The sequence below is a fragment of the Charadrius vociferus genome, unplaced genomic scaffold (assembly GCF_000708025.1).
Source record: "Charadrius vociferus isolate BGI_N301 unplaced genomic scaffold, ASM70802v2 scaffold257, whole genome shotgun sequence".
Lineage (NCBI taxonomy): Eukaryota > Metazoa > Chordata > Aves > Charadriiformes > Charadriidae > Charadrius > Charadrius vociferus.
This window is the reverse complement of record NW_009649473.1, coordinates 2078377-2105705: the sequence shown is the minus strand read 5'-3', so window position 1 is coordinate 2105705 and position 27329 is coordinate 2078377. Positions and strand designations below refer to the sequence as shown.

General features: G+C 42.7%; 1 protein-coding gene across 4 annotated transcripts in view; it reads right to left on the bottom strand.

The window, feature by feature from the left end:
• Positions 1-23489, bottom strand: part of SLC6A6 (solute carrier family 6 (neurotransmitter transporter), member 6) — a 48408-nt gene extending 24919 nt beyond the window's left edge. The window contains exons 1-6 of one of the 4 annotated variants that reach the window (XM_009889869.1): positions 23448-23478; positions 20836-20901; positions 16415-16471; positions 3735-3974; positions 3007-3141; positions 506-740 (exon numbers count right to left, since the gene is read on the bottom strand). In XM_009889869.1, coding sequence (XP_009888171.1) covers positions 506-740; positions 3007-3141; positions 3735-3974; positions 16415-16471; positions 20836-20890 — 722 coding nt within the window. In that variant the 5' untranslated portion in view covers positions 20891-20901; positions 23448-23478. Of the gene's footprint in view, positions 1-505; positions 741-3006; positions 3142-3734; positions 3975-16414; positions 16472-20835; positions 20902-23447 lie in introns of those variants that run through there. The other 3 variants (XM_009889866.1, XM_009889868.1, XM_009889867.1) reach the window with 3 other exon arrangements.
• Positions 23490-27329: the final 3840 nt, after the last annotated feature.

The window sequence follows — 27329 nt, the reverse complement described above, 5'->3', positions numbered from 1 at the left end:
CTTCCTCTGCTGTTACGTTTTGATGCCTATATGAACACGCAGAGATTTGAGGTCATGCCTGCTCAGAAATCTGGTTATAAAATATAATTTAAAACTTGACAAGAGAGAAATGGGTGTAAGAAGCTTAGGCCTGATGAAATCCAGGCATCTTGCAAAAAAAAAAAAAATTAATTCCATCAGGGCATCTGAAGGGACTTGTTTCTGTTCTCATGCTGCATTTAGAGAATCCCAACCAAGAAGAAAACAAGTCTTCTTCCCAAACAGAAGTCACAGTGGGCTTTTACGGCTCCCTGTATGTTCTAGGATGAAGACGCTTACACATCTAACACTTTATGCCACTGCCAGTCTCTCAGGATGAGAACTGGTAGCAAACATTGGTCAAACAACTGACATCCAGTTTTCTTTTCCTATTGAACATTACTCATGGAGCTTCCACAGAATCTCCAGTCTGACCTCTGACATGCCACTGAAGCATCTGAAAGCACCACGAAGAGGGGATACTTACTCCCAAAACTCTGTGACAGGAGAGGTGAAGTTAGTGGCATTCAGTGATATCCAGAGTGTTTTGTTCTTCCTGAGAGTGTCTTCCACGCAGGTTGGCGTGTTCCACTTCTGGTGGCAGTGAGCCCACGGCAGGACGCTCTGGAACGACTGGAACAGGTAGTAGAGTCCCCAGGCCAGGATCACGATGTAGTACACGTTCAGAAGGGACACAATCACTATGGAAGCATAACCAATTCCTGGCGAGAGGGGGAGAGAAAAGAAATACATGCAGAGGTGACAGCCGCTTCTTGCTAGGGCGCCTTGTGAGCTCATGGAGCTGATGCTATTCCCACTGTGTTGCGGACTTGTATCCCACTCTATCACTCCTCTGTTGGAAGCAACTCAACTTGATCACGCATAAGCACAGACCTGCCACCACTCTGACTAGCATGGGCACTCAGGGTTGAGTTTCTGGCTGTGGTTTGCTGACACTGGAGGGGAGGTCTGCAGGATGTCTACCCAATTTAATACTGACCCGGCAATTTCAAGTTTTATTAAAAAGAAATCAAGGCACCATGCTTTGCTTATTCGAGAGCTACACCATCTCACATCTTCAGTACCTACTTGGGCAACATCATTCTCACCACACTGTCCCCCAAGCCAGCTTCCTTGGAGGCAGCTCGGCTGGGCAGCCCCTGCACCACTCATACTTATCGACTGGCTCGGCTCATCCTATGTGCAAAAAAAAAAAAAAAGACAGTTCTTGAGTGAGTTAAAAAGGAAAATTCCAGCGCTATCAATGTGAAAGCTGCTGCTTCTGCCCCCATTTCACTTGTGCAAAGGAAGCATGATATTTGTAGCTGTTATGGTTAATTAGATCAATGTTTAACTCTGCTATCAATATTTGACGATAAAAAAATGTTCCCTGTTTGTTTTTATAAGCAGGGTCATGGGCAGATATGGGCGAGTCCTCTACAACTTTGTGAGGTGGCGGAATGCTGTTCCAGTGCAGGCTTTAATTAAATACCACAATTGTTTTCCTGAGTCTGGTATCTCTCTCCTAGCTTGGCAATTTAGCTCCACTGGCAGATTCATACTACATCTTAAGACAGAAGCAGTCACTATTTTTTTAAAATACAAAATGAAAGGACTTGAAAAGTCCCATTTTCTGAAAATCTTTTCATATATATAGAATGTTAACCTCCAAAAAGCTTACAAAGTTTGCCATGTAGGAGTAACAGGCAAAAAAAGAGATTTCCTTTAAAAACTTAGAGCAGTCTCTTACAAGAGGACAAAAAGCCCATGAGGTTCCCTTTAACACCACTTTGATGGCTACCCCAGCACCTGGGATACCTGCCTCATATTTTACAGTTTCAAACCTTATTGCAACAGGAGTCTTTACCACCAGAGATTATTTTTATGCCAAGTGAAAACAACCAAAGCAAGTGATATTTATTCTGTACAGCTGCATTTCATTCAGGATATACAGCTAATCACATTATTAGAGCTACAGCTTCTCTTTATGTATGCCTGGGAGACTGCTATTTAAACAAGGAACATTCCTTCCTCCTCAAAAAAAAAAAGAAAAAAAAAAGGCTTCATAAAAGTGTGAGGAGGAGGAAGAAAATGGAGCTAAACCAGCACAATTACATCAACTTCAGCAGCATTCTGAGTATTAGGTGGGAGTGTGAGCCATGGAAAAAGCCCTCACTTCTGCCTGGGGCAACATAAGGGAGAGAGATGCCTGGAACAGTGATGGTGGCAGAGCGAGGGACATGCCAGCAAATGGGATTTGAAGAGTGCCCCTCTGTTTAGTGTTGTTATTCCAAATGATTCTGCCTGTGCTGTCCAGCTGTAAAGTGTAATCTATACACAAGAGAGGCATGCTCAGTAATTTTTCTAAACTGACTTTCATTTTTCATTCTAGTTAACTTCCATAACAGCACGCATATAGTTCCTGTGAGCAGTGACTGATTCTCCATTTGCTGGCAAAGGCCCCTGAATAACACCAGACCAACATGCCTGTTTGCCAGGACCAGCTCAGCTATGATGAAAGTCCCGTTCCTGAATCCTACCACAAAATGCTGCCCAGGTTTTGGCTGTATCGGTAACAGAGGGATGACGCCAATGATAAGCTTTCACATGGCAGAGGGAGTTTGATTTCCAGACCAGAATAATATTTTGAAGATGCTTTCACTGAGGCCATGTAAAAGGCTCTAGCCTTTCAAAACAACGCTTTCTCCGATACCTGGGAATAAAATGTGCAATTGCCTTTTTAAAAGCATAATATGCAATTTCTTCCTCGCTTATCGGCAGTTCTGCCAGTTAACAAGATGATAGCATCAAAATCAATACCTTAGTTTGTCCTTCAGACTCTCGGACTTCTACCTTTCCAGGAAACCAATATCATACCCTCAATTACTACAGCAAATAGCTGAATTAATGGACATGAGTGGAACAGTGTTGCTGCACATGGTTTACAGAGTTGTCTTTAAGCAGTAAAGCACAAGAAGATGTACTAACCAGTGAATATAGGGCAGATCTTTTCCCAGCATGTAATTCCACCTTCAGAGGTATACTGTCCTAGCACCACCTCCAGGAAAAACACGGGAAGACCTCCCCCAAACAGGAAAATGAAATAAGGTATAAGAAATGCACCTGTTGAGAAAATATAACAGTACAAAATTGAGATGAAGTGAGTGACTTTACACAAAATAGTCTAAAAATTGTTAACAGACATACATAAAAAAAGAAATATATTTGATACTTTAATATCAGTATTCAATAACCTTATTGTGGGGTATTTTTGCTCATATTCAACCTCTGCAAGTGTAATGGGTATACGAAGCCGGAAAGGGCATTTTCTTGCCCTTTTAAAGCGAAAATCTGCAAGAACAGCGGGGTTAGGGACACAGCAGTTTCATGTGGCTGAGAATGTTCTTATTCTGAAATCTACTTGTCTGAAATCCTACCTGTCTATATTAATAGTGTATCTTTTGGTTAAAACTCAGACTCAATTGTAGCAGAAGTAGAGGAGCAGAAAAGGTTCAGTAGCATAAAATTTTAAATTGCTGTTGTTTTTCCAAAATTAAGTTTTAACAAAAACTATTAAGTAATAGAACAATCTCTCACAAGGACTGGCAAAGAAGGCAGAAAACAAATGTGTGATTATTCTTTTTAAAAAGGAAAGGAAAACAGTACACACGAGGCAGACAGATTGATTCATGAGAATGAAATAAAGAAATACTCACCTCCGCCATTTTTGTAGCAGAGATACGGAAACCGCCAGACATTGCCTAAACCAATAAATCCACCAGCCACGGACAGCAGAAAGTCAATCTTGCTCGCCCACTTCTCCCTCTGGGGTGGCTTTCCTTCTGCCTCATCCTCAGGCCGTGTCCCCGGGCTCTTGCCGGGGGAAGGTTTGAGGATGTCCTTGTGGAAATCTTTCAAGCACTGAAGCTTTTCCTTTGTTGCCATATTTCTGCTTTCTACACAGAAAAAAGAAAAAATACCCTGGGTTTATTCAACAGTCTTCTGGTAGAGCTCTCTAACACTGCAAGAACTGTTTAGCCAAACCCAGTTCCATAAAAAACAGATACGAAATACGAAAATACATCTGCTTCCTTCATTGATCAGGAGAGACAAACCACCCCCAGACTCTGCAGTCACCTCTTTGAGGCCAATGCAGTGTAGGGGACAGCAAAAGTTTGCCACCACTGCCTACCTGCTGGCTGCAGACCAAGGGTGTGTAAAGACTGCACACTGCATCAGCAAATGGTGATACTGAGCAAGGGTCTCACATTGTTTTCATGCCCATAAAAAGGTACAAATCACTGCATCTGATTCCTTCTCAAACATTTAAGTGAAATACAGCAGAATAGTAAATCTCACCTTTCCAGATAAACCCCATTCTTCTATTTCCCAATAACTTGAACCATCCTGTATCATTTATTGCCTGCAATTTCCTTTCCCTGAAGTATTATAAAGCTTTCAGAAAACTACACATTCATAAAAACTGGAATGGAAAGTCATTTGTTCTCATCAACCTGCAGGAACTGAAGGAATCTTTTCAGTTTATTCTATTTTCATAACTGCACTGTTTTCCCATGACATCAATAAAGGGACAAAAATAAACCTTTATATTCAATTACTGTCTTACATGCACCTATGCAATTGAATAGTTTGCCAAGAATGACGGCTTCTTAGTTAATTAAAAAGTCAGTGGCATGAGTCACCTGATACAAAACCCAAAGCATATTAAATCATAGCTGGTTTTCTAATTTATAGTTGTAATTTATGATGTTAAAAAATCATAGATTGTGTAAAAATAAACCAGAAAGAATTATTCTAAAAAATGCCTTTTTACCCAGGATTTCCTAATGAAAACAATTTAGGAATAACTTGTAGCTTTTATGTTAACTGAGATCTCAGGTACATGAGGCCAATTCACTCCCTACATAACTCAAGTGACTTTAGCTGGATCTGACCAGTTATTTTTGCATAGTGTTTTGATACTGAAAAGCACGTGAAATTTTCACCAGAACCAGGCAAACCAGCAAGTTTATTCCAGACCACAACCATTCCCTGCTTGTACATGTCATTATGGGTGCACAGTCATAAAAAAATCATGCTGCAGATTATCCCACTTGATAGCTGCAAGCCTCCCTCATACCTGCTTGCTGGTTTTGATCTCTAACCTGATTTAGCTTGTGGCAGTGACCTGAAACCTGAGTTGACATTAGCTCTGCAGGAAGCTTTTAATCCGAACATGATTTTGAGATAGATACGCATCACTGTACTCGTAAATCTTTCCATCAACTACGGAAAGTTTCAGAAGGCTAACATTTTTGCAAACCACAGCAGCTTGATATTCGCCCCACTGACATATTGGTGGCCTTTGCAATACAGTTATTGCAACAGCAGTTGCCTATCAGGCTATGATCTAAAAACGGACTTTAATCTTCACAATACTAATCATTACGATTTTCTACTGTTTTTTAAAAAAGGCCACTGCTGACTGCACAGAGGTGATATGAGCAACTGCAATACCTCCTTGTCAACAGCAGAGAGAGCTCATAGAAGGAGAAAGTTAATCACAGGGACCATCACCTCCCACTGTAGCGGTATGAGGGCAGGACACATATTCCTCTAAAATATCTCCTATTGGTTGTTGTTAAAGACATGGTATGAGATAAAGTAGTGTAGTAACTGAATAAAAATGGTAGGGCCAGCTCTACAACAGCCTTTAGGCACTTAGTTGCTTCAGGGAATTAATTCACCATAGTTCACTCTTGTTCTTAGTATCATACATGGAGATTGATGGAGGTGCCTCCAAGAGGGTTTCACAGTAGCCTTAACCTCACTGGGACATCCACATCTCACTCCAAGCCCCAAACAGGTACCATCCTGCATCATCCCTTAGAGTCATCTCTTGGGGAGGCAAAAAAAAAAAAGTAGGTGCAACCGCTTTTCTTCAGAGGGGTACCTACAAGGTGGCTGGTGTCCTGCTCTCACTGCAACAGCAACTGGGCATGGAGAAAGTCAAATTTCACTTTCTTTTGCTACTTGTGCTGCCTGAATCCCTATCTTTCATCTTGCAGGAGAATGTCATAACCATCAGGCAACAGGCTATTCTGGGCTAAGGAATGGAGGGCATTTGGACTGTCGCTCATGGAAGCTGTTCTTCACAGGGGTTACTGAAATACTCATCAACAGAAGAAGAAAGCGTGCAAAAGAGACAGTAACACACACCCAGTGTTTCAGGTATGCCCTTGCTTTTCCAACAATTTTTCACTGAACTGCTCGGACAGCCATAAACTGCTTAACAGGGCACAGAGATATATACATTTATAGATCCTTGCAGGATTAAGGTTTGAAATAGGAGCTTAACTGCTCCCCATGGGGACCGATACTGGCAATATCCCAAAACAGAACACTGGGCATGTGGGGAACATTTATGTAAAAAAAACCTGAGGGGTCCTACAGACATTAGCCAGCTCTGAAATGAAAAACTTCCAGGATTGCAATTTTTTGCAATCTACTTTTACCTTGCGACACAGAGTTCTTTATTTTTCTGCCAGCTCTAATCTTCTTGCCTGCGGATTTACGTTGACCCAGGTGTTACTCAGTTCTACCCAGAATTTGCAAGCCTGACCAATTGATTGCATTCTGTAAACCCTAACTCTCCCTGAGATGACGAGATCACCCTGTGGTTTGTCCTAATTACCCACACAGAAAGTGTGAAACAGTGCCTTTTCAGACTCCTACTTGGTAACTGCGTGGCACTGCATTTTAAAAAGGGATTTCTAATTTGTCTTGAGACACCCCAAATTAATGGCTGCGCTTGAAAACTTAATTACTGAGTGTAAATTTTGTTTCAACCTTAGCTGGCGTGTGAAGATGGATCATGGTCTTTCCCTTAGCGCACAAATGACAAATCCTCAAGGTCACGCTTGCTTTTGGGGTGGCCGTTTCACTGTGTGGGTGCCAGGAGATGGACCACCATGATTCAGTTGCAAGTCACCAGCTCTCCCTAGGGGGGCACGGTACAGTACCTGCCCAATGCTTGCACAAAATTAGTAACAACCCAGTTTTACTGTGTATCTCTTATCTAGTCTTGCTAAAATCCTGATTGTGTTTTGAGGGCCAACAGCCGTGGCTGGCAGGCACGTACCGTCGACCAATACCCTAGGAATTCACGCTAAGCGGCCACCTGGGACTGCGGTCCCAGCCCATGTCACGTTCAAGGGATGTCGGATTTATCCCCCTGTGCTGCCAACCATTGGTGTCCACCCAGCCATTCCCAATTACAGGAACTGTCTACAAAGGCTGCAAGGGTGGGGGGTACGGGCGATTCTCCTTGGCGAAGAAAAGCCAAGAAAATCAAGTTTGTTTAGTGAAAGGCATTGTCTTTTTCCTTAATGGAGCTGGAGTTTCATTTCCTTTCGTTATGTCCCACTGGGTGAGGTTAAAATGGCTCTTAAGGGAAATAGTCTGACAGAGATGCTGAAACAATATGTTGTCACCGCCCAGGTCAGAACCAGAGAATAATAGGTTATTTTTACTGTATCACTTAGTGGGGATGGTATCCGAGATCTAAGTCCATCTGATTCCCCCAAGGAAATATATTGTAAGAAAATGCTCTTACAACCACACAGCCCAAAAGGAGCGATCCAAGTCTGAGGCATATGTCTGCCTCCCAGAGACACGCGTCTGCCCTCCAGGAGCCACATCTGCCTCTGAGAGTACCCCCTCCAGGAAGCTTCGGAAGGCCCCAGGAAGCTCTGGCTTCATCTGATGAACTTAGTATGAAAAAATAAAAGGCAGCACTCAAGCCTGCCATTTACAGTGTGCTGCTAGGCCGAGTCCAGTCAGACAGCTGGAGCCTGATCCGAAAGCAAGGGGAGAAAGGATCCAGACTGGGCCAGGCCCAGGATCTGCTCTCACGTACTCTGGTACAACCCCTGATTAACTGAGGACGAAGTTATCAATTGTCAAATCGATGCTGGTAAAATGTGGAAAAACAAGGGATCAAGCATGGGCGCGTTGCACTACTCAAGCATCTACTCCCTGGTGGGGCCAGGAGCACTTCGAGGGCTCCTCTCCTTCTCCAGGAGAATAGCACGTCTATCCCTTGTGCCTGGTGCACAGATTTCCCTATGTGGAATACCCCTGCGATAACCCAAGCCCTCTTGCTGCCCCCCGTGACTGATTTGTCTTTGGTACACAGCTGAAAATACCAAAAGCTTAGCCAGAAGCAGAGAGCTTTCGCAGCCAACCTGGCTTGGGCCATCTACTGTGCTACAGCTATCATATCTTTGCACGTACAGCCTGCACCTCAGATAACCCATACCCTTTAAAAAATACTGCCATTGAAATGTAATCCTTCATAACATGAGGAGTAGGGGAAGGTGGAGGCACTGGGCAGAGGGATCAGACCATGAGAGATGCAGATTGGGGAAGGCGACCAGGGCGGACAAGACCTGCTGGTTGTCAGAACAGGCACAACCCACGGATTACACATCTGAAAATATACTGTTCAACTTCTGCTTTGGGATTACAGCAATGATCTGCTCCAAGATGCTTATAGCCAGAGACAGGCGACCAACACAGGGTAAAACCTTCCAGGAAGAGCCCTGAGGACAAATTCATTCTGGATGCTACCTCAACAATCTTTAAAAATCAAGTCTTCAAAACAATGGTTTTCCAAATGCTAATGGAAACACATAAATCAAAGTCTGCCTGTACATATGCATATGTATTTGTAAATATTTACACATACTAAAATGCATGCCCTCTCTTGCATCTGAAGATCAGAAACCACAGCAAAGGAGATGCTTCTTTTTTGGTCAATGCATATAAACCTTGAACAGGGATTCAACATACTGAATTGGTGACTAGAATCACAAACAAACATTTGTTTTCTAGCTCCTTCTTCCGTTAGAAAACTAAAAGCAAAGGACATACTCAGAGTGTTTCTGACCTTGATGGGAATGGTGCCTGAGGAATGACTGTATGGCTGCACTGCTGACTTTATGGACTATTTGTGCAGCATGATGTGTACCACCACTACTTTTGCTTTCAAGAACCCTTTCCTACTGAGTTCATCCTGTTCAGACTGTATGCCTTGAGCTCCTCAGTGCTCTCTCCTGCTCTTCTGTCTCAATGGCTTTTGAAAGACATCTGTTTATCATGTAGTAATTAATTTTTCTAGCCCTACTTACGCTCACTGCCTCTTTAGATATTACCATCACTCTTATTTTTCTGCCACATTTTTCTTTTGTATCTTGGAAATCAAAGTCAACCTCCCTTAAAAAAAATTTTTTAAAGCTTTTCTATATCTGTCAAACTATTTGTGTGGGGTTTTTTAAATTATTATTATTTTATATTCATACTCATGAATATTTCAAAATTAACTGCCCTGATTGCTGGATCAGAGCTGCTCTTCAAATAAGCAGCTTCCACTCTCATTGAGAGCAATGGAAAAGCTGCTATTGATTTCAACAGTAGTAGGATCAAGTCCCGAATAAAACTGCATGTATTATGTTTGGCTCATTTCCTAGGATTACTTGGAACTTTGAAAGCTGTAATTCTTGATGCTGACAGCTTTCCCTCCCTCCTGGAGCAGTGTGGTTAAGCCAATCAATGCATGATTAAAATAAACAGCCCCTTGATCAAACTTATGGCTTTAGTGCAAGCCTTTCTGATCTGCAGAAGAAAAAGCCTTTATGTTTGGCAGCCCTCAAGGCCACACCAGTATCCAAAGAACACCTGACTTCATTTATCATCCTTAACTCATATCCAAGTTCTTTCTGCTTCATTGAATGAGACACCTACATTTTCTGAAAAATAATATTGCTCCCTTTATTGCACACATTGCCTCTCTTCTTCTTAAAAAATGCCTCTAAAGATTCCCTGAACTTCATCTCACTATTCTCTTTGTCTTTAATGGACTCCTCTTTTTCTGATTACTTTGCCCTGGGTATGGGTATTTATTTAGACATCTACCCATTTGTCCTTTCTTCTTTCCATTTTCCCTCCAACTTTTGCCATGTCTCTCTTCTCACTTCTTCATCGTTTCCTTTTCTTTCACTATGACATTTTTTTCAGTCTTCTAAGACTGACTGGAAAATCTGCTACTAAAAATTTTCTAGGAGCAAAATGCACTCCTTTATGAAGCTGAAGTCTGCTTTGAAAGGAAAGCCCATGGCTTAATGCAATTTCTTTTTCATCAGTTGTGGTCTAGACAAGAGGTATCTTTTTTTCCCCACGTACTTTTTTCTTGCTGGTATTTCCATTCATGCTCTTGAAATGCTTCAAAGAGGTACCGTGTCACAGCGCAGAGCTGTTATAAAATCCTGCATCTTTGCTCGGATTTCAGCAGCAGAAAATCTGCAGTCACGTAATACTCTAGATGCTCATTTTGTTCTACTTATTTATGTTAAAGAACAAAGCAGCTACAACTAAACCCAGAACGAGAGGAAATTAAAAACTCCCTTCCCATTGTGTGTGGGGGAAAGGAGGAGAACAAATATCCACAAACTCCAATGGGTTTCAGAGGGAACATGACCCTGACCCTAAACACAGGGGTTGAAGCGAGCATGATGCTTCCCAGTCTCAGCGGGATGGAGCCTGATTCCCCAGGGAGATAGCCCAGGGCAGCCTGAGAACTGGCATACTGCGTCACACTGGTTACAACTCCATCCTACTGAAATCCTCTGTGGGCACAGTGTCTCCTGTACCCCAGTAAGAAACCAAGCGTCCTGTACCAGAGCGCTGTGGTCCTCCTGCTCTGCCCCCTCCTCAAACAAGAAAGCACAAGGGCAACTCTTGCAAAGAAGACCACAGGGAAGGAGAGCGTGAAAGGCAAGGGTTGGCAGAGGCAGGGAGAACAAAGGGAAACTGCTCATTCCTAGTACACTGTACTGGTAATTATGTGTGGGAGAACACCCAGTTAACACTTAGTTTTGTTCACGTGAAGCCAACTGCTGACCTAATTTAATGCCTCCAGGTGTGCCAGCCAACAGCCTCCTGACTGTCAATAGGCTGGAAAGAAGCACCAGCTCCCGGCTGCCGTGCCTGCACACTCCCTCCTCTCTACCAGCTCTCCTACTGTGAGTGAAAAAACATTAATTCATTGGGTGACACCACCTCTCAAGGCCCTTGTCTTTAAGAGAGGGCCCTTAACAAAACGCAGGAGTATATCCAAGTGGCGCAGCAAGGTGATGACTTTCCAAGCGAGATGGGCATTGTCAAAGAAGATTCAACAAGCTGTGCGCATCCTCAACTCTTCAACCACCTTGCATCTTGCAGTTCTACAGCTTTTGACTAAAGGAACAAGCATTTTCGTATTTTGAGTTTCATTCTGAAGGTCTTCTGTTGAGTGGATTGCAATTCTCTAGTAAGTCTTGATGTAAATTAAACCAGTCCTACTGCTGCAAGTAAACCACACCACAATCCATGAGGGACGTCCCTCATCTTGCTATCAAAAAAGCAAAAACCTTAAAGCCCACAAAGCTTATGAACTTGAATAGTCAGTGGTGTGCACTGTGACTATTGGATTTTTTGCATGTGATTAATAACGTATTGATTATATGTGACACATCTGCAAGGCACTTACAAAGCATGGTAATGTCAGACAGCAATCTCTGTGCTGCAATAACCGAGCAGTGCCCCAGTGCAGGGAAGAGAAACAACAAAGTAGCCGTTGAGTGAAGCAAATGTGCAATAAAATGTATGAATTCATTATTTCAAAGTAATTTTTTCTTGGGGATAAATCATTCTACCCTCACCCATTTTTTTCAACTAATTCTAAATTTAGCCTTAAATTTATTGAGTTTCCCAATGCTAGCATTCAGGGCTTTCTCTTAATTGAAGATTACTTTTTCAGCATGTTTTCCAACTAGGTAAAAACGAGATATATGTCTAAGATTACAGGTTTTTGGAAGAACAAGCAGAGTTCTCTATACCCACTAGTGGCTTTGATCAGCTTTGTAACCGGGCTGTCACCATACCTGCCCAGGCCACCTCCACACAAAGCCGGAGTTGTGTTTTTATTGTTTCTATCCATTCATCTTAATTTAGACAATACTGAGGACAGATTTCTATCCCACCTGTGGCAGCTGTTTAAACATGTCACACAGTACCTTATTCCCACAAATCTAGATCCCAACACCATTGGTGGAGGAGAACAATCCTCTTTCTTCTTCTTTGTTCCCGTGCCCCATCTGCATAACACCTGACCTGTTTTTTCTAGAATACATTAATGGAAGGAAGAGTTGTACAACACGGCACCGTGGGTGGAAAACGGCCAGCCAACTTCTACCAGGAAAACAGCTATTACAGGCACGCGATCAGCAGGGTTAGCCTCATTACAGGGCTATAAAGGCTGAGAAGGTTACAAAGCCCTGAGGCCAGAGCCATGAGCTCTAAAACTTAATGACAAGTGAGCTACTTTTGATTTCACTCTTCACTTCTCCTTCACGCTGACAGTAATCACCAGTGAAAATATGAATCAGTGATGGAAATCAGCTGTAGACTTTTCAGATGTGGAGCTCAGATGGAGCAATGACCTTCGCTGCTGCACCACGGTACTCGGGGGACTGCGGTGCTCGGTTGGGCACCACCGCTTACGGGCCTTCAGCCATCAGAGATTTCCTAATGGAACCCGGAGGTTCAATTTACTGTTGTTGTTTTCTTTACTTCAAGAAAAAAAAATGGAACAGAAACTTTAAGCATATGAGGTTTCACACAGGAAACGAAATCGAAACTACTGATATGGCGGAGCCAAACAGAGCACGGGGAGTTCTGCAGAGGAGATGCTAAAAGGAGAAGTGGCAAAGTTGATGAACAAGCTCAGAAAGAGCCCAGCTTTGCAAAACAGGTTGGTGAACTGCAGACTTTCACACACACGCATGCGCAAAAAGCTAAGCTGTGTAGACACTATGGTATTTATTTGCTTTCATGCAGCTGGTGCCAGGTGCTGGCTTGCACGGCTGGACTCTGGCATGTTTTGTTTAAACCCCGAAGAGCCTCGGCTCAGTCTCCAGCTGCAGCTCCGTCCTCTGCGCTTCCACAGCCAGCCCGAGCCACGCACCCCACTCCTGGAGGGCATTTCAGAAGGAATACCACTATGTCCTACAAGCCTCTCAATGTGCATTATTTGATCAAAAATCACAAATTTTTGATCACTACCCATCTATATTGAAGGTCTGAGTTGGAAGTAAAACCTTCGGTATTGACCACTAAATCTATATGCTTTTAAATATCACATCATTCAGACTGATTCCCAATCAGAGGTGTATTTTCAGTTCACTTTTGCCACGGCCCTCTGACATCAACTTTCCCGTACAGAGAGCTGCACTTGTTTTTATGTCAAGAGATATGAAAACCAAATAGCGCCAAAACAAATACTTCACTTCTCCAAGGAAACTAACATATAAACCACTTCTGCATACCAGGCTCTGCAAAGTGCAGAGCACACATCAAGCACAAACAAACCCCTGATCCCTCACGCCACTTGGACAAAAGCCCCACTGAATCCACCCTGGAATTGCTGCCTCCGAAGGGAATTTCCTAAGAGCAAGGCTGACTCCAACACAAGAAACAAGTATCTGCAGCCCTGCCTTCATACCAGTGTCAACTCCACAGGCTAAAGGTACTTGCTTTTCTGTTGGCTTTTGCAGGGAAGCATCCCCAAACACATATATGAACAGCCTGAGTATTTTTCTCCATCTCTTATCTTTTCAAACAAACACCAGCTGATGGTTTTCCGTTGCAGGTTGCTTTTATAGTCCTAGCTTGACTACTGTAAACTTAACCTACTCCTGTTGACCAGTTCAAAGACGTAGTTCATAAAGCCGAACAGTTGAGGACAAATTCTTTCTTAGTGCAATTTCATCTAAGTGAACAGGCTTACACTAGATACCAATGTGGCACATTAACCTTTAATATCCAAAGCTGTTTTCATCATGACTACAATTGTTTTTCATGCCTTTTTTTTTGTGTGCAAAGCTAATTACAGACAGGTGGGAAACTGTTTACAGTTCCACCATAAATGATGGGTACGTGACAAACAGCTGCGATAGCCATTAAAAACACTCCATATGTAAACTAATGGTAGAAAGCAAGAGAACTTCCTTTGGTTTACTTGTCTGGATTTTTGTAAGGAGGTGACATGCATACAAGAGCTACATGAACTTCTGATGGTTTTGCAGAAGCAGAAACCCAAATATAGTCAAATATACTGCTATAAATTTGTCATGTGACTATTATCCTGTCTATTAAATTTGACTTGTAATCTATAGCTTGTGTACCGCCGGAAGAGTGGAGAAGGGACCTTCAACCCTACTAAGCAACAGTATCTTCTGCTACTACATTCCCTTGAAAGAGCAACCCTCTGCATCATTTAAGGAGGGTCTGTATGAGGAGAGAGAATTGAAGTGGTTACAGAAGAGGGAGGGCAGCAATCACTAGAAAAAGTATATGAAAGCAAGTCTGTTCTGTTAAATCATGATTTTAGAATCCTGCCTTGCATAACATGGGACAAAAATGGCTTTGGTTGCTCATATTTAGTCTTTCTTCAATCCACTATGGTAGTCCCACTTTTAAATTTTCCTTTTGATGGACCCTGATGGGAAATAAGGTGTTTGCACAAGCAATATACATCTTGCTGATAAAGGAGAGATAGGGAGAAGAATCACCTTATCTTGGCAGACCTGAAAGAGCAACCCTATAAAATTATTCCCATATTTCCTTTTCCTACCAATTGGGAGTTTCTTTCTTTTTTTTTTTTTTTTTTAATTCTATATTAGCTAGATGATCATTGAAAATTCCCTAGACTGATACGGTGAATCTGAGCATGGTTTGCTTTCTTTTGGCACAATTTAAACCATGTTATTCTGACAAAAGGCAGGCTTTGGCTAGCATATGGGCCAACCCCTGAAAATTTGCTACCCTCTTGAGCTCGCAGATGCCCCTCTGCACGTCCGAAGCTTTTTGGCAGACAGCTGCAGGGCTGGGAAGGCGTTTAGCTGAGGAGCAGATGCTCTGTGTAGCATTAACTCCCTCACGTGGTTACAGCCGCATGAGGAAACCAGCACGTAACGGCAGAGAGAGGGCAGTTGGTGACTCACTAAATCCTAAATACCCCAAAGCTCTCTTCCCAGCTGCTAGAGAATGAGATTTGTAACTGAAAGGGAAAAAAAGGCGATCTTCACTTTTTAAGTACTGCGTGTCCTGACATAATTATGCATCTAACTCTTCAACCGATAACTTCAATTGGTACTTAATGAAGCTTTTAAGAGATCTCAAGTGAAATCCCGGAAAAAATTCTACCAAATTTCAAAGATACCCAAATTTCACCTACTATATCATCTGAGATTACCGTTTACATCTTGATTTTGATCCCACATGAGTAAAACCACTGTAACTTCATTGACCTTCAGGAGGTTGCTCCTGTTCTATGCTGGTATGAACGAGAGTGACTCCAACGGGGAGTGAGGAGTTAATGACATGCATAGCACCACGGCTGAATCCGAACAGGAACTGGGTATTACACAAACCATAAAATAATATAGTTTAGAAGGAACTTCTAGAGGTCACGTAGTCCAGCCTCTTGCTCAAAGAAGGGCCAACATAAAAATCAGACTGGCTTGCTGATGGTCTTATCTGGTCAATCTCTGAAAACCTCCAGGACTGGAGACTGTACAATCTCTGTGCAACCCGCCCCACTGCTTCACTCCTCTCCGGGTGAACATTTTTTCCTTATAACCAATCTAAATTTCCCTACTGGACAAAGAAAGAAGATAAGGAGGAAAAGGGAGAGGGGGATTAACACAAAATGACAAGACAATCCCAAATGGAAGGCTCAATCTTCATATTCTGCATGGACACAATAGAAGCAGTTGGAAAGAAAAAGACACAAGAGGGTGTGTGCAGTGAGTGACAAATGGGCAAGTTCCAGGTTAAGTACAAAGTAAGCAATAGTCCCTGGCGGCAGCATATCAGACGATACTCGTTTTATTGTCAGAGTAAAAACATATTCCTTTAAGAAAACCAAACAAACCCTATTTAATGTTACAATGCATGCCAAGCAATTACTGCTTTCCACAAAGTGTCCTGTGACTCAGTGTGCCACAATAAATTGGCATATGGTGCTCATTCAGGGTATATAACTCACACATTTGCAACAGCTCTAAAGAGCTAATAGTTACTTGGACTGTTGTTAATTTGGGGGGGTGGGGGGGTGTAATTTCCCCATGGCAATGCAAGAAATGTCATGCTTATTATTGTATTATTATTATTTAAAAAAAAAATGTTTTTAGCGGCGGGCAAGTGTCATTAATGCCTGAAATCTCTTGTACGCTAGGGAAATCAATTCAGACAACCTCTGGCATGCGAAAGCACATAAATAATTGGTAAATACTACCTGTGGTCTTCTGGGTCCAGATTTGCCTGATGCCAAGAGCAATCAACTCCTTTTTGGCTGCAAAGGATAGGAGGGCACTCAATACCTTGCAGAAGGCACTCAGTACCTGGCAAAAATCAAGCTTTCTGTGTGCCAGCACCCCATGAAAGAGCTAACCCTGAAGTGTGTACGACAGAAATGGTTCTCTTGTCTTACGAAGGAAGGAAACTTCCTAGAGAGACACAGAATCAGCTCGCTCGCCATAAGGTGGTGAATACTCTCCCTGGCTACGGTTAGTCACCCTGCTTAAAAACAAACTCTTACTCTCTTATTGAAGGAGACAAAAAAAATAACAAAGCATCTGTCTTTCAGTAAGTCTGCCCAAGAGCAGGAGTAGACTGGAAATCCAGGTTTTATCATTAGTAAGACATCAGAGATGCTTAAAAGCAGTGATCCAAGCAGCGGCGGAAGACATTGTGTGTGATTACGAGAAAATTGTTCTCCTGTAATCAAGATTACTCAACTAAGCCCAGGCTACACCATGACTTATAAGTACCACCAAGAGAACATGAATTCAGAGTGCTAATGGAACTTTCCATCGTACTGAGATGATCTAATGGGGGAAAAAGTCCTATATAGGCAAGGTCTACCTAACACTCGTATACATTTGACACAAGTCCACTGAAGCCAGTGCTATTCATTAGCAAAAGAGGATCTGTAAGATAGAAGTGGACCAGTGGGATTTTGCCCATGTAGGGACTCAGAGCTACCGCAGAAGTGCCATGGGTTTCAAGGTCAGCAGGACTCATTCCTGAAAAAGAGGGACTGACTTTGATATTGTTTACACAACAATACGCTGGAATAAATCAGTTGAGAATTAGATCCTGAATTTGTATGTCTTTGCAGCTAATTTCACAGGTATTAAACAACACTAATGTCTCAAAATGTGACTTGGAAGGAAAAACATAAACATCTCAGCCTACAGCTCTATTGCTCCCTGATCCCTGAAGAGGCAATTATTCCCTCGGTGGTGTTCTGTAAGGGCCAAATACAATGATTGCCAATACAAATATTTTGTTCCTGGGTTTTTGCTTTATAAAATGTAAATTTGGACTGTGTGGCCTCAGATGTTTTCATCACTGCTTAACACAACAGGTTCCAAATGGCGACTGGGGAATATGGCCACGACCTTAGCATGAACAGCAATGGTAAATAACGACCTGCTCTGCCTATTTCCTCACTTTGAATCTCCTGAACTGTTTTATTGTGCGGAAGACAGTTGAAATTGTGCCTGAACCAAGCCTGCCAGGGTCTAACCTGCGCTCTTTTATTGTTATTCTGTAGATTCTTTGCTAGTGCTCACACAATATTCTCCATTTCCTCAGAAATATCTTTGGTTTATTAACATGTTGGTTGTACCTTACTTACCTACCTTCCTCTAGGAATGCACTTGAGAAAGTGCAAAGGTACATAAAAATTAAGTAGAGCTCAGACCTTTTTCCAATCAAAAGTCATATTCATCTATGCAGAAATGTCATTTCACCCAAGGAGATAAAACCAGCATTTAGATAATAACCCCCTTCTCCTCAATGCAAAGACCCTCCCTCCAGAGAAGGAAACACTGCCTTTGTCCAGATCCCATACGCTTATTCTCTTGTAGGATCATTCATGACGGTGTTAGCTAGATTTTCATTATAGGGTATTATTTGTAGCTGCTGTTCTCATGAATCAGCTGTAATACACAAATGAGATTTATGTTCCTTTTTAAATTGCTTGAAATAATTACAGTTGTTAAATTTAGACTCTGAAAGAACCTACTGATTTCTCTATTTTTTTAAATAAATACAGAAGCTACAAAAGCGATCTACCACCACCAGTCAGGCTTGGGCCAGAACGGTATGCACTCCATATACTATCCAAATGTGTTTTAGATGAGGAAGTAATCTAAGTTCTCCAAACAACCTTTTAAAAGTAAATGATGGCCATGCTGAATTGTTTTAACAACTGCACTGTGTATTACTCATCTCCAACCTAAACTCAGACAGGACTTCTTTTTATTCCTATTCTGGTCTATACAGGTGCAAATGGGCACCCTGGATCTGGATCATACTGGTAAGCTCAATGGAAAGTAGGACCAAAACTGAGACCCAGATTACAGTTTTGCAGCTGACTTCTTAGCTTGATGGTTTATACTGCACCCAGCTATTATAAAAGCCCTGACCCATGTCAGGCATTCAAATACCAAACTCGGAGCTTGTGGTTTGCTCTCATCTCTGCATCATGTACTTTGTCTGATCATTCCCCCTCAACCACAGCTTGCTGTATTGACAGTCCAGATACGCATTTAAAATAAGTAAACACAATGCCCTACCCAACCCAATTTGGCCATTTCACAGCTACCGCTGCATTTCAGAGCCTGATCCAACAAACCTGCTTCATGGCAGCACTGAACAAACACCCTCTAAAAAGCTTTTCATTCATAGTTGGGGGTGTTTTTTGGTGAATTTTGTGATTTATCAGCCTTAAAGTATTTTTCTTGGTGTGGGTGCCACCATCCCGGCGGTCCAGGTTTCCTCAGTGCAATGGGAAAGGAGATGAAATACCACAGGCCATGGCAGAACTTAGCCTGAATGGCTCTACAAGACAGGACTGATGTCGAGCAGACATTCAGCTGACTACAACCCCAGAAGAGGTGAGGAAGAGATGATCTGCTGTGGGAAAGACCACATTGTGCCATGCGCAGAAGAGATACAGCAACAATATACTAATTGTGTAATGAGAAAAGGTACAAAATGATGACAAGGAGAAGGCTAAAACTGATAGTTTTTACATTATGAACTTTTATAACTAGAGGAAGGAAAAGTTAAGGAAGGTGTGCAACATTCCAACAAGAATGATGGAGCTTGGAAAGGAGTCTGGAGTAACATGCAGAAGACAGTTGTAATAAGCATCAAAATATAAAATTTTAAGTACTCCTTTGCTGTATATATCATAAAACAGTAACAACTTCCATATAAATGATAAAATCCCAGGGCATTAAAATAAATATAGAGAGATACTGTCTTAAATCATTCCTGGGTAAAATGAGCAAGTGGCATGCAATGGGACGTGGATTTAGTGCTAGAAAGTATAAAGCCCTACATCTCAAGAGAGCAGTGACATTGCCTGAGGAGCAGCTAGCTGCAAAGTGAATCCAAGAAAGACCTAAAGGTGATGGCAGGCAAGATTAGCCAAGTAACAGAGTTTCTCTGTGTGATGCTACTGAGTGATGCAGGAGAAGGGTGAAAGGCTAAGCTATTTCTGGATGTGTACATATGAAGGGACAATATGGAAATCTAAAGCATAATGCTATGTCAAAACGACAGTAGATATAGCATAAGCTGTTCAAGTCTCCACAGATCAGAAAAGAAATAGAAAAATTAAAGGAAATACAAATAAGTACAATAAAAATGATCTAAGGAGAGAGTAAGAGAGCTAAATTAATATGGTCTATAAATGAGAAGACTTCTGGGCTGAGATCCAGCTATAAATACCTTCAAGGTACTGTGTGTAGAGGAAGGTAATTAATCTAGCTCAAAAGATAGTAGGACAAGAAGCAATTGCTTGAATTTAGGAATGGAAAAATTCAGGATATATAATAAGAAAAAGTTATTTGAAGAGACACATCTGTGCAACAGAGCAGACTCCCAAGGTGGTAGCCGAGGCACACTTACTGTATGCAACCGAGAACACACTGAGGCTCTGGGAAATGCTGCAGTCACAGCTTTCTACAGTCCAAAGAGATCACCGCAGCTCAATTTACTGATCTTTTGGTCTCTGCTTTATGGTCTATCTGAAAGACTGCACCTCAATTAAAAAAAAAAAACAAAAAAAAACCCCAAAATGCCCAAACCTATATATGCACGTAGTGACAATAGAGCTCACACCAGAGCTCAGAAATGGGGGCGTGCAGCACCGTGATGTGCAATGTAGGTAACGGCAAACCTCTCTAACTCCCTTCTGGCTATTCCGTGGTGTGTGCAATGTGAGTCTGCTGGGTGCCGGGCAGGACAGTGTCAGCAAGACAAAGACTGCTGACCCAGCCGGCAGATTATTCTGAGTATGTCGGCACTGAGGTCAAAGGCTGAAGTGGGAACTACCTCTCATGATACTCATGGTCTTCCCCAGCCTTGTGTTAAGAGATGCTGCACGGAAGCTTTCAATGTCACTGCATAAATTATGTATTTTGATTTATAATTAGCTGAAAATCAATGCTAGCAGTATTTAACAATCCTCAAGAGCTCTAAAAATACACTTTTAAGAAAATAAAACAAAAATCCCAGAACATTTGCAACAGGCCTTACAATTTGCAATGACAAATGGGTATACACAAACGTGAGGAATATAAAACCCAAGTACCGTTATACCCCCCCTTAAACATATCCCATCCCAACTGCACTCACCAATCGGGACTTCTGTCCCCTCCTCAATGTAGATGGGCAGTGGTGATTCCTCCATAGGATGAGGCACTGATGGAAAGTAATGAATTGTGGTAGTATTTGTCGCAAAGTGACTACAATAAGATGGTCCCTTTCTTATCATTACAACTGCATATGGCTGGTTACTGTCACAAAGAGTCCTTTCTCAAAGTGGTCACCTCCTGTCACGGTGACCGGTCCAAGTCACAGTCCTGAGGGGTTAATCCCCACCGAGCATTCACCGCCACAGGAGTCAACCCCCTCTGAACGGGGCCTGGGAGAGGTCCCTGTCTTGGATGCTTCACGCTCCTGCCATTTCGCTATAGCCTCCCTACTCCTGGCCCTGGAGTTTAACTCTCTTTTGGAAACTCACACAGTTGAAGAAGCCAAGGGGAGCCAACGCACAGACAGGCACAAATAGAGTTACAGAGTCAAAGTCGTGATATTTCATGCACAGAACCAGAAGAGAGAGGCTCTGATGCTCAAAGCTTGCCGTTAGCTGTTGAAAAGCCACAGCAGGTGATGGAAGGCTGCACCGCAAATCGCCTCTGGACCACAAACTTCTCATTTCTCATTCATTTTGGAGAATATGTATTAGTCTTGGGAAGCTCCGCTAACTTGGTTGTGATGCTGAAATCTCCAGACAAAACTCTTCAGATCTGTGCTGCACGCTTACTCTGCAATTTCCAAACACCATACAGTCACTGCTGTAGGGTTTGTCTGTTTGGGTTCTTCTCTGTTTGGGAGCTTCTGCCCTTAAAGGTGGCTTGGTTGCACTATTTGCCATTTAAAATCTCTGGGAAGCATATGCTTCACAGGCTTTCCAAGAGGTTTGAATTTCCTACACTAGAATGAAATAATAATGAGCTACAAATGCTGAAAATGGTCATAACCAAAAGCCTTCTGGATTTTTTTTTCCTTCTCCATTACCTTTTCAAAATGATGACGTACCTTCTCAAAGATACAAACTCTTAAACTAGTTGCAGCTAGGATTCCAGCTGCAGGGAAGGAGGATTCTTTAATCCTTTGAGGGGTATCCTTCACTTACTACTGGCTTTTTCTTTTTTTTTTTTCTTTTTTTAAAGACTGTCTTATGATATCCATAAAACCAGCCAAAGAACATTTGTGGTTTAAAGCTATTAAATAAAGCGTCTCAAAACATTTCTGCTAGCAACACAACCAGAATAAAGAGTGTTTTCAACAGATGCTTGACTAGCAACAGGCTTAATGTCAACCCCAGGCTGGTGCTTTGGGGGATGCAAAGGGTTGCCATTCCCTGCCTGTACCTAAGCCCACCCCTCACTCACGTGGAAGATGAAGGGAAGCACAGGGGAGAGGAAGAGCAGAACACGGTTGCCTACAGAACTACCGTACAAGCCACAGAAATCATGGTCTACCAGGGCGCCTTGCGCAAGCCACTTTTATCTAGAAGCTGAACTAACATTCCAGCTCAACAATAGCAAAAAAACATTTGTTACCACACGGCGTTTTGCTACATATTAACCAGCAGTTGCTACGCAAGCATAATGGAGTGCTGCAATTCCGAGATATATGTTATTTTTAAAAAAATAAAAATAAAAAAATTGTTGACTTATGGGAAATGAGCCTGAGGTGAGCGCTCCCGGGCTTGCCATGCCACTGGACGCAGAACATGCTTGGAAGTTATGCAAAGCGGGCCCTGCATTGGGAACAATGCAGTTGTTTCCCTTGGCTAAGCTAATTTTGCATTAAGGCAACGAGAGTCTTCACCTACACAGCCACTTAAAACATTTAATCAGATTTATCGACTAGGAAGAAACACCAGAGCAGAGCTTCCCTTGCTACTCAAGAGTTTTCAAATCTGCGATCTGCAAGCAAACCAGGTCACTAGATGGTGTGGAAAAAGCCTGTTATATTTTTATGACATGCAGCTTTCTTGGTCCCATGAAGAATACTGTACCGGGCTCACCCAGACCGAGCAGCCAGCCTGGAGCCAAATGCTTTCACAAAACATTTGCAACAGTATTCACCAATGGCTGGTGGCGTTTACTCTTATTTTAACGGGTATCACCATAGGTTGTGGAAAAGGCCTGAAATACCTATAGGCTATTTGAGGCCAAATACACATATACACACTCTCTCACCCACACGTACACATGCACACGCTAGTACACATGCACGCAAACGAATGGCTCTATAGGCAGAACTTGGATTTTTTAGGATCCAAGGCAGAGAAGCTGACTCTTGTCACAGGGTTTAGGAATCGGGGACTCTGGGGTGCTAAAACAAGCTCTCACTTACGGGTCTCCTCTGCTTCAGGCAAACCACTTTAACAATACCCCTCCGGGATTTACACACCAACTTTATGGGCATGCTGCTTAAACGTCTGCAAAGTGCTTTGCAATGGTTTCTAAGTTCTGCAGCGCTATGCACAAAAGAACTGCACAGATAGATTTAAGATAACAGTTGCTGAGCATTATTACTGTATAACTAGAGCCTATTTTTACATGCTCTATATTTGGTTTCTATAAACAGATGGTAGATGTTCAGTATTTGAACATTTTAATGAGATTTATAACCCTTTTGTAATTTCATAAACAAGCATAAATAACACTTACATGAAGAAGAGTCTCTCTTGAATGGATTTTCTTTTCCTGTTTGGGAAAAAAAAGAGAAAAAGAAAAGGAAAAAAAATATTTTAAAGGAAAAAAATGGGTCTAACAAGGTAAGTCAAACATGCTTCAATGTTATCACACATAGTGTTTTCTGAATTTCATCAGGATGAGCTTATATTTGAAGAACACCAAGACACTGAATGTAGTACCAGTGCCAAAACAGGAGATCATTTCTCACTTGTTTCATCCTATGTAAAACATCACAGAAAATTTGCCTATATCTGTCTCCAGAGCAAGGAAATTGCACTGCAGCGGTGAAATAAAATGCAAATGCCATGTGATCAGGAGCAAAAAAGGAAGAACTTTTAACTACATTCCAGCTCACTGATAAGACCGTGGCTTGACGTATGGGTTGCTCTCCTACCTACGGCCAGCCTGCCCCCACCAACACCCTAAAGCAGGGCACTCCTGCTGCGTTTTGGCACGGCGTAATCATTTTTCCATACCAGCGCTCAAGCACGGACTGCATTTAAACCCAGTTTGGGCAGCCACAGCAGCAAAGGCGTTCTTGGAGGCTGTGACCATTCTGGGTGACAGAGAACCACAACAGGAAACCCAGTAACTGCTAAAATGCACGAGCCTTCCCAACAGCCCCCGGTTCCTAACAGCCACCCTCCTGCGGCCCCCTGCCACCCACCCTGCCACCTCCTGCCTAAAGCTCGCTGGCAGGACGTGGATTTGATTCACGCTCCCCTTTCATGAACCCAACTGGTGGGTTTGGTGGACGCTCTTGGAGCAGGGTTTAGGGTCAGCACCGAGTGGCTTTTTGTTGGTGTAAATCTAGACACAGTGAAAAAAAAAAAGAGATGGATATAAATACAGAAGATGCTGTAGAACACTGGCCACAGTTTCAGAGTCACAGACGGGCTGCATGGTAGCCCTTCCAATGGCAGTTTTTTGGGGAAAAAAGGACAACGAAGAGTGGCAGTTTCACTTAATTTCTACCACATTATCTTACATCAATATTAGCTACCCTGCAAGCAATTTAAAGAGTATCGCCTAGATTTACATGTCTTGGGATAATACTCAGCTAGCACAAATCAATTAAATCCATGGCACTACAACAGCTGAGGATTCAAGTAAATACACATGTATGGAAGAAATTCAACAAATATTAAATGGCTACATTTTCATCCTCTCGCTTTTCTTCCAAATGCCAAGGACCCAATCCTGCAAGCAGCTCTCCCCCCCAGCCCCGAGTGGCATTCGAATAAACTTGAGTTTATGTGGAGCACTTGAGAGGACTGGACTCAGGATTACTTTAAAAAACACAACCCTGATCCATTCTGGTCACGTAAATTAAGTTAGTGATGAGAAGTCATCGAAGGCACTAATCCTACTGGGTAATCTATTCAAAGCTGCACTTCTTAAATGATCTACAATTTTTTAGTATGACCAATCAAATAAGCATTACTTGGAAAAGGCTTTAACTACTATGGCTTTCCCATCCATTTTTTACGTGTTGTAATATGGTTAAATTTAAAAGAAACAAATCAGCATAATCTTTTCAGAGTCATTTGCCAGCATGATTAAAAGCCTGGGTAAGGCACCACTGTAGAGACTCTCCCTTACTGGTGGAACTGGCAACATTGTCATAGGGACATTGGGGCAACATTGCCCCATTGCCCACTGGGGCAAAACTATGGGGCATTTGAAAATCTAGATGGGGCAAAATTCAAATAATTGGGGTTTCCTGCAGAGTCTTGGGGTGTGCTGATGAAAATCCTGGAAGCATCACTGCCCGGGAACCATGGCAGCCTGCTGAAAGGCTTGTGCCTGAGTCTCTCTGGAAACACCCAACCCACAGGACTTGGCTAGAAGCCACCAAGACGTAGTTCAGTCTTGGTTAGGAAGAGTATCGACTTAAGGAAAACTCATTGAAATACTTGCAATGATTAGCTGTAAGACAAGATCCTCCCCGAGGCTTTAGGAACAGAACTGCTCTCAGGCACGGGCGGTTTTCCGAGCACTGTGCAGAAAGAATAAGCCAATCTAAACTGTCTTCCTATTTTTCCATGACAATGTTGCACCTCTTTTCATATGGCATTTCACACAGACTGAAGCCTCCTGCCACAGCCCCAACATTTCACCTCTGACATTTAAGACACCTCAAAGCTGCAAATTAGGGACTACCAACAAAGAGCAGTATGCCAAATTTCACTCCTGGTTACAGCGAATTAAAATAAAATAAAAACTGGTAGAATTTGAAGCATTTGAAGTATTCCAAATTTCTACTGAATTCTAGACCAATATCCCTAAACAACCAACCAACCCCATGATTTTGATCTAGCACCCCTAAGCATGCAACCACCTTCTCGGTACCTCCAAGTATCACAGTGCCATCTGCAATCTCCTGCTTTTTGCGAAGTATGATAGGAAATAACCCTAACACCGTCCGGTAAAAGATGCAGGTTAATAAATGACAGCAAGATGCGGGCTCTCCTCCCCTGGCCCGCCCGCAGGTTGGGGGTCTGCCTCCCGCCCCCCCGCGGGGCAGCGCTGGGACCCCAGGGAGAGGGAAAGGTATCTGTCGCCCTCCAGTGGGTGCAGCCTTCCAAGGAGCCCAAACCAGGAGAGAGGTGGGAAGGACAAGGAACAGAGAAGGTGAGACACAGGCAAATAAAGAGAAAAAAAAACCACCAACAATATGCAAAGCAGAGAAGAGACAGTTGAAGAGGAAACACGAAGATGCTATCTCCGAAAGTGCCAAAAATAAAGTTTCCAGTCTAACCAGGGCAACAAAGACATCCTCCCGCCACACTTCAGCATCGACTTAGTCGGGCAAGGGATACCGACCGTCCCGCTGCCCTCACCGCTCACACATTTTGCTTTTAAAAAAACCCAACAGCCTTCAGGGGAATCCTTCCATAATACTTGAGCAAAGGTAGGCAATGCCAAAAAGCAGACAGCTTGCCCAAATGCAGACCCAAAGGTAAACACCCAGCTGTCAAAAACCATCAGGGTTTTCACCAAAGTCTCTCTACCCCCAAATTCCACAGGAGCAGCTTTTAATGGGCTGATTTACCCTCAAACCCAAAGCCATAAAATCTAAACCGGTAGCAACTGTCATCTGAGCCCTGAATTACGCAGCCGAAGACATGTCCTCCCATCAGAGCTGCCTCACTTTTTTGCTAGTCCAAAACTCAAAACATTTTTTGAAATGCATGCCATAAAAAAAAAAAAGCAGTTACCAAAATAGCACTATCAACGTAACCGGCTCCTCTCGGCACATTTTCTTAATGCCTTTCCCAATACGGTTAAAAAAATGGGAACTAACCAAAAAACTCCATCTTTACACCTTGGCACAAGCGGTGCTGGAATACGTGTGGGGCTATATTTCTTCATGTTTATCTGGATCCTCTCCCACTACTTTTCTTTTTTTTTTTTTCATCGGTGCTTTCCTTTAAATGTAGCTCTTATTAAACAGCAGCAATCAGCTTTTACAATTTCTAAATACAAAGTTTTGCCACCCTCGGAGCTGCCTACGGAAAACACAGCTTGCCTTCCATTTCATAAAATAACACAGACTCCGCACATTTCTTCGCCTGTGTGAAATAAATTCTCCCATGTTCTTATATGGAAACCTTGCGAGTCCTCCCACATGCCGCCTCTTCCAGTATCAGGCAGCGATGGGCATTCATTATCTTAAAGCCAACGGGTGAATTTTGGATCGGAGTTAGCCCGAGACGAACCCAGAATTATCGCCCCTTCCCACCACGCTGAGCTCGGGAACCTGCCCTGGGCAGTCCCTGCGTTTTTCATTCCAGCCCAAATCACAACTTTGATTTCAGCATGCCGAGGCTCAACAAAATAAAAAGAGGGGGG